The 10,860-nt window shown below is 42.7% G+C and overlaps 1 protein-coding gene across 4 annotated transcripts; it reads right to left on the reverse strand.

The window, feature by feature from the left end:
- Window positions 1-263: 263 nt before the first annotated feature.
- LOC308609978 (U3 small nucleolar RNA-associated protein 25 homolog) lies at window positions 264-10,326 on the reverse strand. Of its 4 annotated transcripts, XR_014014384.1 has the most exons (5): window positions 7,241-10,320; window positions 5,870-6,052; window positions 5,621-5,733; window positions 3,754-3,825; window positions 264-1,028 (listed from the first exon to the last, which is right to left on the reverse strand). XR_014014384.1 is itself a non-coding variant. In XM_081259255.1 (4 exons), exons 1-4 carry the CDS (start codon window positions 7,262-7,264, stop codon window positions 3,816-3,818), a joined length of 330 nt encoding a protein of 109 aa, XP_081115381.1. In that variant the 5' UTR covers window positions 7,265-10,320; the 3' UTR covers window positions 2,650-3,815. The 4 variants fall into 4 exon arrangements, 3 of the variants coding, with proteins under 3 accessions (XP_081115381.1, XP_081115380.1, XP_081115379.1); XM_081259255.1 differs by lacking the exon at window positions 264-1,028 and having other exon boundaries at window positions 2,650-3,825; XM_081259254.1 differs by lacking the exons at window positions 264-1,028; window positions 3,754-3,825 and having other exon boundaries at window positions 5,474-5,733; window positions 5,870-6,049; window positions 7,241-10,326.
- Between the last annotated feature and the right edge of the window lie 534 nt (window positions 10,327-10,860).

Consider the following 10,860-nt stretch of genomic DNA (forward strand, 5'->3'; position numbering starts at 1 on the left):
AAGCTGGGATGAAGTGAGAGAGTGGCATGGACATATATACACTACCAAGTGTAAAACAGATAGCTAGTGGGAAGCAGCCGCATAGCACAGGGACATCAGCTCGGTGCTTCGAGACCACCTAGAGGGGTGGGATAGGGAGGGTGGGAGGGAGACGCAAGAGGGAGGAGCTATGGGGATATATGTATACATACAGCTGATTCACTTTGTTATACAGCAGAAACTAACACACCATTGTAAAGCAATTATACTCCAATAAAGATGTTTAAAAAAGTATTAAAAAAATAGTGTATATATGTCAATGCCAATCTCCCAATTCATCCCACCACCACCCCTTCTCCCTTGGAACCATACATTTGTTCTCTACATCCGTGTCTCTATTTCTGCTTTGCACATAAGATCATCTATACCATTTTTCTAGATTCCACATATGTTAATATATATTTGTTTTTCTCTTTCTGACTTACTTCACTCTGTATGATAGTCCTGTTTTTATTTTTAACATCTTTATTGGAGTACAATTGCTTTACAATGTTGTGTTAGTTTCTGCTGTATGACAAAGTGAATTAGCTATTCATATACATATATCCCCATATCCCCTCCCTCTTGCTTCTCCCTCCCACCCCTCTAGGTGGTCACGACGCACTGAGCTGATCTCCCTCTCAGAGACAACCTATAGGCGACTCAGGGGTCAAGCAGCAGATTGGACCACAAGACCTCTAAGTTGCTGCCAAACTGGGGATCTGGACCCATTTCCTAGTTTTGCTTTGAAATACACCTGAAGAAATGAAAAACAGGTGGTCGCCAACTTTCAGAGAATTGAAGTCTGTTTTCTTGCCAGTTATTTTTCTGCCACCATCAGTTTCCATAAACCCTATGAGGAGACATATGTCCTCCCTCATTCTTACAGATCCAGTTGGGTTGGAGATGACGGAAGTGATGGCACAAAGCCAGACACGTCTTAGCGCTCACTCCGCACTGTCACCAAATGGCCAGGCGTCAACCTTGAAGCACAGTCTCTATGCTGGTTCCTGCAGAGACAAGAAGAAAGAAGAAAGAATAGGCAGAGCCTTTGGACTTCAGGACTTGTGATCCCATTTTTGTCCTCTGTAGCCGTTAGGACTTGGCAATACAGCCTGAGGCCAACAATACTGCCTGGCCTCAGTGGCTGAAACAAATGAGGGATTTAGGTTTTCACAGAAAAGTGTGAAGAGAGACCATGCAGAGCTGGGATGCAGCTTCAGGATATGACCTGAGAGCCAGGCTCCTTCTGCCCTTTGGCTCCACCATCACTTCTGTGTTGCAGGCAGGAAAAAGGGAAGAACAAGAGGAAAAAGTGGTGTTCCTACCAGTTTCAAAGAGCTCTCCTAAGAGTCTGCCCCAAGGTTAGTGCTCTTTTCCCTGGCCACACCCTACCGCAAGGGGGACTGGGCACTTTGTCACCCAATAAAATCCAGGGTCCTCTTACTAGGGAAGTAGGAGGCGAGTACAGGGCAAACAACAGCAGTCTCTTCTACTTTCTCTCATGTCCCTCTGTCAGGATAGTGGAGATTGTACCCCGCTTTCTAAAGATGAGAAAGCTGAGAGGTGGCCAGGAGGACCTGCACAGAGCCACAGTGGGTTGGTGGTAATGTTGGTGTCAGCACCCAGCTCAGGGCCGGTTTTGAAAAATGATGAACACAAAAGGCAGAAATCCATGAACATCTGTGGGCAAACAGCAGCTGTGAGCCCAGGGCCATCTCTGTGGGGAGTCAAACTGACAGATGAGAGGGGCTGCAGGGTGCAGTGAGAATGAGGGCTGCAGGACACAGGGCTCCATGTCATTCCCTGGGTTGGCAAGAGCTAGACAGCTTTGGCCTTGGCTCAGTTGGGAGAACAGATGGGCAGGAATTCGGCACAGCTTCCAAATCAGCCAAGCAGCAAAGACTGCCTTCTTTGCCCTTGTCAGCTGAGGCTACAGCTCCCACCAGTCCCAGCCAGCTGCAGAGGCCCAAGCCTGAAGACCATGACAACTTGGCCCGGCCTGTGCCATGCCCCGCCCACTGTGGGAGCCAGGAGGACAAGCAAGTGCAGGTGTTCCGCCCAGCAGTGAGGGTGACACCTAGGTGGAGCTGCCCACCAGGTTCAGATTTCTCTGTGCAGGGCGAGCAAGCCTTGTAGCAATCCAGTCTCAGCCCTGACTCCTTTGGCGCATAGGACTCTTAACTATTGAGACAGCCAGCCCGTTTGATTGACGTCCAGACCTCTGTTCTTTCTCATGCTCTCACCTCCCACAGGAATGATGGCAACGTGGCCAGAGGTGAAAGGCAAATCCAGGAATTATACCGAAATGCAAGCAATGCAGAGAGAACTCCTTCCCACATCTGAAGAAAGGAGGGTCCTCACAGAAACAAGGCAATCGATGAGGGGATAGGAACGCGTGTTCAGCTCAGAAACAGGACATAAAATACATAGAATTTTACTGCAGCTCTGGCTAGAGCATATGGTATAAGAGGAAGAAATACAAGTCTTTAGAAAGAAATGCACCTTGTGCTGTCAGCTAGACGTGGTAGGTTCATTCTCTCTTTCTCCCTCCAAAGACTACATGAATCTTGGATTATCTGTGTATCTACTCCCAATTCACTGACTCTGGTATTAAAAGCAGACTGAAATTTGTTTAGAATTCTACTTAGCTAGAAAAGTTCTTTTTTTGAATGAGACTGAAATTTGTTTAGAATTGTTTAGCTAGAAAAGCCAGAAAAGCTTTTTGTGAATGGTGCAAGGATGACTACCATGACTCCTTTAAAGAGAGAAGCTGGGAAAGAGATGGGAAGGAGAGGCCGGGCCGGCTGTGAGGGCCCCACCCCCAGGAGGATGCTCCCTGAAAGCAGCAGTCTGTGCAGTGCCCACCACACCCCTCCTCCGTGAGGCTCTGGCGCCCTGCAGCCACCTGCAGGTTACACGATGAGGCTCTTCCAATGAGTATAAAGAACCCCCAACCCTGCTCCCTTACCCCAGGACTTCTATAATCTTGAGACCCTAGACTCATCAAAGCTACACTCTGCAGCCTGAAGATCTGTCCACACAGCCAAGGGAAGGCTGGGCAGGAGGCAGCCAGCAGGCTCTCACACCACCTGCCTCCCCTCCTTCCTCAGTGGCTCCCACGAGGGCACAATCAGGGCTGGGAGGCTTCATGAGCCCCCCTTGGCCCTCTGGGATGTGAGGAGTCAGCAGGGATTCATACCCATCCTGCCGGGACCATCTGCACTCAATTATAAGCCCTTTGGAAGCCAGCAGAGGGCTGTTAAGCTGCCGCTGGTTCTCTATGATTAGCTAGTTCTTGTCTTTTGAATACTGCATATGGTGCAGCCAGCTGCAGAAAGCATTCATGACTCAAAGCTTTTTTCCCCTCAAAGAGAAAAGTGCTAAGTTGTTATTACTATGGGAAGAAAAAAAAAAGTTTAAAACTCTTACTTTCTGGTTAAGTTCCTCTTCCTACCTTAAAATTCTACCTCTTCCCAGGATTGGGACCATTCCTTTGTCTGTTTTCTACCAGCACTATATAGGTACTTGCTTGCTGAAGATGAGCCTTGCTAAGAAATATCAAGATTGTGTATAATTCCAGCTCAGGTGTTGTTATCCGTGGTCCAGTAGACCCTCTTCTCTCCCTTATTTTGTGTGAGAGACCTGACGTTAAGGCATGCTTTTGATGAAACCACTCCAAAAAGTCAACTCTTTGCAATCAACTCAGGAGCCAGCGCCACTGCTGAGGCTTACCTTCTTTCCCAGGTGCTGAGCCAGGAACAGAAGCAATACTGCTTGGTTCGCACTTGAAACCCTCAGTGTTCTCTGTAGGCGAGAAGCAGTTAGCTGGCTACAAGCTAGCATTAAAATCAGTAGGGATGCTTAAAAAAAAGACATGTATTTCTGGGGCTATACATAGACTTGAAATCCAGGCTCACATGTGAGTGGAGGTCCAGAGAAGATGGAGATTTGAGAGTCTTGTGAATAGTGATAATGAAAGCCATGAATTAGCTACAATTCACAGGGAAAAGAATATGGAAATAGAAGATGGGGGTAATCAGAGTCCCTTCTTCCTCATATCTCTGAACTAGGCAAATAACTCGTTTCTTTTCTCATAATACACAGGCTCTATGGTAAACACAGCACAAATATGCCAATAACCACAGGGCACTCTATGGATAAGACAATTCTTTGTAGAGTGGATACATGTATAACTGATTTGCTTTGCTGTACACCTGAAACTAATGCAACATTGTAAATCAACTGTACTCCATTTTAAAAATATATATTTAAGAAAATGTTCTTTGTACCATGAGTTTGGCTGGCTTAAGCCTATAAATTTGCAAAACTTTAGGAACCCATCTATATATGGAATGAATAGTTCTACTCTCCATGTTGAGAGACAAATAAAAATGCCTATTTAAATATCTAGCAGGAAAAGTACCCCAAAAGTGATTTCACTTTTTTTTTTGATGAGCAATTTTAAGCATGTCCAAGAGGAAGAAAATCTGTACCAATATGGGTTGTTCCACTGAGCCTAATGGGAGCCACATGTCTATCTGACAAGGGAGTTACAAGTTTGGAAAGGGAGAAAACAAAAGGAACCCTGTGTTGTTAGTCTGAAATTGGAGGTAAGGTATAAATTCATGGTTTTCAATATATGGATACAGAAATAAATTTAGATGTCATGGGCACATAGGTATGTGTATACATATACACACATGCAGATATTCCCAAACTCTGACCACTGAGATGGCCTGGGACCAGTGGCTCCACAACAGTACTGGGTACACTTAGCACTCAAATCTTCGCTTTAAGATAATTTTCCACTAAAGCAAGCAGGGCTGGAATAGGGAAAGTACAAGACAAACTTGGAATGTCTTATAGTGTCAGAAAATAAAGAAATGCCCAAGTTAAAGGGGGATGTGTCAAGACGACACAGGAGCCAGCTTGAAGGTGTTCCTGCTGGCCACATCAGAGACCATTTAAGCATCTAAAGGAATAACGATAATAACCAATTACAACCCACTGAATACAAACTGAAGAATCCATACTTGTAATATTAATATAAATTAATAAAGGGGGAATAAGTGATTCTATAGTGGAAAAGTCTGGCAAGCACCACCTTAAACAAGTGGTCAGTTAGTGTCATAATGATGGGACAGGTGGAAATCATGCACCGCTTGAAGAGATGCAGCGAGGAAGACGCAGCATTGCTTCTATGCTGCTCCTGCCAAAGATGCATAAACTAAACCTAACCTAACCTAATCTGACAGGAAACACCACCCAAAGTAACTGGCCTGTAATCTTCTAAAGTGTCAACGTCCATTACTCAGCCATGAAAAGAAATGAAATTGAATTATTTGTAGTGAGGTGGATGGACATAGAGACTGTCATACAGAGTGAAGTAAGTCAGAGAACTATTGGAACTAGGACAACACACCATTTCTCTGGCCTTCAGTGTCCTCCTCTGTCAATGGCATGATTGGATTCAGTTATCTCATTTCATTTCGTAAACAGTAACTAAGAAAGCCAACGTGGAATACAATTCTAAATTTGAATGCCCAAGTAAAATCCCTCTCTGTGACCCCCAGGGATCCAATGGGACAGGGGAGGGTACCTGGCATCAATCACTGAAGCTAGGTTTTCAGGTTCCATCCTCGGGAAGACATGTGGGAGCTGCACCAGGACATGACTGATGCAGCCTGTCATCGGGACGTTCCTCACAGCCACCTGCCAGGTGTCAGTGAGAACATTAGGAAGTGAGCTATCCCCATTGTTGACCAAATGCTGTCCTCTCCTTCTGCCTCATGACCCAAACAATACACAATACTTCATGAAAATTCAGAGAAAGAAGGAGAGAACCCACCTGGCCTTGCACATTGACGCAGTACTTGTTGAACACAGAGTTGATCTGGGCATCCTGCAGGGCCCCAAACAGCAGCGTCTGACGATAGTACTTGGACCGATTATTGAGGTTCCACATGCGCACTCGAGAAAAGTCCACCCCATGTGAGTCCAAGGGCAGTAGGTTCATGTGGCTCATCAACTGCTTTGAGCAGAAGTAATACTCCATTAATACTTATTGAACACTTACCTGCTGGGCGTTGCTAACCTCTCTATAAGCCCATCATCTTATTTAACCCCATGAAGTAGATACTATCATCTCCCAAATTACAGCAAGAAAACAGGCTCAGATGGGTGAGTGACTTGCCCAGAGTCAAGCGAACAAGAAGAAAAGCTCAAACTGGCCACCTTGTGGATCTCTCAAAAAGGATCAAGATGCGACCTATACAGAATATTTCTTTTCAAGGAAATTCTGAAATGCCACTCTGGTCACTCTGTAAGCAACTCAGTTCCGGACTTGGACAAGAAGGGAAATGACACGGAAAACAGAGCTGCTGTCCTTCCATGACTTGGTTCCCAAAACGTTAGAAAATTCCCTGAGTGACTACATGTGCCTTTTGCTCAAAATAAAGATGACTCAACCATCGACATGCCTGTTCTATTTTAATCATATTTTTACCTTGTAATGTATATTGAAGGGTCACAAGTACCATAAGTTTATTCCCTACTTTATAAATAAGGACTCCCCTTTATCTGTCCCAAACTTACTCCAAGTCCTGGGGTTGTAGAAAAGGTAAATGCTCACATGCCTTATAAAAATAAACCTATAGTTCTGTGATGAGGATTGTTCCAAAGCACAATCCTAAACCCCAAAACATTGCAGAGTATGTTGAGAGGGAGAAAAAAATTATACTACAAATTACAGTAGGGGGACAAAAACATCTTACGTTTCTCTGTAAAACATCACAAATTAAGAAATCATGAGCAATGTTTTCCCATCTCCACTGAAGACCAAACAAAAGAGAACGAGCATAAATAGGAGGAACTATTTTAGATAAAAACATTCCTGGTGAGGAGGGATTTCAATCAGTCAACCAACCAACCAACCAACCAACCAACCAACCAACCACACTAAACTGGTCTATTACTAGAAGCAACTTTTAAGGGGAAGAAATCTTTTCTGGAGATTTGAAAATGTTGACAAGAATTTTAATCTTTCTGGATACTTTACTGACCAACTTGTGGGTAGAAGAGGGGACAACATTTCCCGTTTTCAAATTGGAAAATGTGGAATATTTCCATTTCCAAGCTGAGTTTTAATCTGGACTTTAATAACCATTTCAGACTCAAACCACTGAGCTTCTTGTCTCTAAATGTTAATGACCAGCATTACCAAGACATGCTCCCAGTTCTGCATCAGGTAAATGTCAGCTTGATCAATGATGAGAAGCTCAATACAAGACAGAAAGTCAAAATCTCTCTTCTTCTCTCCTTCTCCACCAATGATGGTCCTCAAGCCCAGGGGGGAGGCAATGAGGATGTCTGACGAATAGAAGGGGGCATAAAGTCAGATGCTTCTCTGCAGTATTGCCACCCCTATACACAAAACAGCCAAGCACACATCAGTTCATGAGTCACCACCAAGCCATTAGCTTCCACCCTCTCCAACTGCAGCCTCCCCTTGTACCTTCCACATCTTCCCCTTTGCATGTAATTGTGCTCAAACTGCTTTAATTATTAAAATCATCATCGTCATCATCATCATCCCTCCTTTGCATCTACGGTCCCTTCTAGCTCCCACCCTCTTCTTTTCCTTCACTGGCAAACCTTCCAAAAAATTATCTCTACTTTAAAATCTCCCACTGACTCCTTAATGTACTGCAATCTGCCTCTGAGTCTCAGGACACCACTGAAATGACTCTTGCCAAGGTCACCAACAGCTCTCAGTTACCAATTCAATGGCACTTTAGTGTTTCTTGTCACGAATGCATAAGCACACCCTCCTTGAAATGTTCTTTTCCTTACTGGTGGTTTCTATCACTTTAACACTTACTTCTATTACTGACCTGGTTCTTATCTATTTTTCCATATTCAAAGAGCTCTTCAACAAATCCCTGGATTCACCCACAAGTTCTCTTTCACTCTACATAAAGCTTTGGATAAATATATTCACTAATTATGGCTTTAACATTATCATCACAAAAATTTATATTTCCTGCCCACATCTCTTTCCTAAGCAACAAGTAGCAGTCTGTAAAGAGCCCAGATCATATGTGAAGGAGATTCACTTGCTAATCTTAAAGCATCTACCAGAGGGGCAGAAGTTGGCTGGGACTCTCTCTGGGGACAGAATGCTGGCAGATGCCATTTTTACAAATTCCCTCTACCTTGATGGCACTGGTGGGTGCCACTTTTTTGCACTCTCACTCTAAGTTGCTAACAGTGGTGGTGGGTGAGTACCCCCTACCCCACGGCCCTGCACTGCCTGTGTGCAGCACTGACAAACATGGACAACGAGCAGCCACGCCTACCCCATCTCATGCCACTCGCGGGACATGACCTGAGGCAACAATCGCATGTAGCCCACACAGGGGACACTCCTTGAGCACCAGGCTCAGGCAGATGGGGGTGGGACTGCATTTCTAGACTCCATGGGAGTGAAACAAACAGAGAGAGTTTATAAGATGACCAAGAACTAGGAAAAAGTTAAAAATACAGTTCATCTCCCACACAGGGCCACTCCTTCAAGACGGGGCAGTAACTGTTTTGCATAATACACAGAAACAAAGACAGAGAGTCAAGCAAAATGAGGAAGCAGAGGAACATGTTCCAAATGAAGGAACAAGATAAAACCCCAGAAAAAATATTTAATGAAACAGATGTAAGTGATTTATCCGATAAAGAATTCAAAGTCATAGTCCTAAAGATGCTCACCAAACTTGGAAGATGAATGAACGAACACAGTGAGAAACTCAAGAAAGAGACAGAATATAAGCAAGTTCTAAACAGAACTCACACAGCTGAAGATTATAATAATTGAACTGAAAAATACACTAGAGGGAATCAACAGCAGACTAGATGGTAGAAAAGAACAGATCAGTGACCTGGCAGACAAGGTAGCAGAAATCACCCCAACAGAACAGCAAAGAGAAAAAATATTTTTAAAATATGAGGACAGTTTAAGGGAACTGTGGGACAACATCAAGTGTACTATCATCGGTGTTAAGGGGTCGCAGAAGAAGAGAGAGAAAGGGGCACTAACACCCACATTATAGGGGTCCCAGAAGGAGGACAGAGAAAGAAAGGGGCAGAAAACTTATCTGAAGAAATAATGGCTAAAAATGTCCCTAACCTGGTGAAGGAAACAGACATTCAGGTCCAGCAAGAACCAAGAGTCCCAAACAAAATGAACCCAAGGAGATTCATACCAAGACACATTATAATTAATACGTTAAAAGTCAAAGGTAAAGAGGGAATCTTAAGCAGCAAGAGAAAAACAACTAATTACAGACAAGGGAATCCCCATAAGAATATCAGCTGATTTTTCATCAGAAACTTTGTGGTCCAGAAGGAGATGGCATGATATGTTCAAATATGCTGAAAGGAAAAAACTTCCAACAAAGAAGGAAGGAAATAATAGAAGTCAGATGAGAAATACTGAATAAATGAAATGGAGACAAAAAAAAGATCAATGAAACTAAGAGCTGGTTCTGTGAAAAGATAAACAAAATTAACAAACCTTTAGTCAGACTCAATAAGAAAAAAAGAGAAGGGGCCCAAATAAAATCAGAAATGAAAGAGAACCTATAACTGACACTACAGAAATACAAAGTATCATAAGAGACTACTACGAACAATTATACACCAACAAGTCAGATAACCTAGAAGAAATACATAAATTCCGAGAAACACACAATCTTCTAAAACTGAATCATGAAGAAAAAATGTGAATAGATCAATTACTAGTAATGTGATTGAATCAGTAATCAAAAAGCTCCCCAAAAACAAAAGACCAGGACCAGAGAGCTTCATGGTGAATTCTACGAAATACTTAAAGAAGATTTAATACCTATCCTTCTCAAACATATTTCAAAAAACTGAAGAGGCGGAAACACTTCCAAACTCATTTTATGAGGCCAACATAACCCTGATACTGAAACACCACAAAAAAAGAAATGTACAGGCTACTATGCCTGATAAACACAGATGCAAAAATCCTTGACAAATTATTAGCAAACTGAATCCAACAATACATTAAAAGGACCATACACTATAATCAAGTAGAATTTATTCCAGGGATGCAAGGATGGGTTGACAAAGTGGGTATAGAGGGAACGTATCTCAACCTAGCAAAGGCATATACGATAAACCCACAGCTAACATCATATTCAGTGGTGAAAAGCTGAAAGCATTTCCTCTAAAATCAGGAAGAAGACAAGGATGCACACTTCTGCCACTTTTATTCAACATATTATTGGAAATCCTAGCCACAGCAACTAGGCAAGAAAAAGAAATAAAGGATACCCAAATTGGAAAGGAGGAAGCAAAACTGACTATTTGCAGATGACATGATACTTTATGGAGAAAACCCTAAAGACTCCACCAAAAAACTGTCAGAACTAATAAATAAATTTAGTAATGTTGCAGGATACAAAATTAACAAAAATCTGTTGTGTTTATATACATTAATAATGAACTATTAGAAATTAAGAAAACAATCCATTTACAATAGCATCAAAAAGAATAAACTACCTAGAAAAAATCTAACCAAGAAGGTAAAAAACTTGTACTTGGAAAACTACAAGGTATTGATGAAAGAAATTAAAGATGACAGAAACATGAAAAAATACACCATGCTCATAGATGGGAAGACTTAGTACTGTTAAAATGTCCATACTGGACACCAAGGGGGGAAAGTGGGGGTGGGGGTGGGGGTGTGATGAATTGGGAGATTGGGACTGACATGTATATACTAATATGTATTAAATGGATAACTAATAAGAACCTGCTGTA

This window comes from Mesoplodon bidens (genome assembly GCF_964165515.1).
Source record: "Mesoplodon bidens genome assembly, contig: HAP1_SCAFFOLD_423, whole genome shotgun sequence".
Lineage (NCBI taxonomy): Eukaryota > Metazoa > Chordata > Mammalia > Artiodactyla > Ziphiidae > Mesoplodon > Mesoplodon bidens.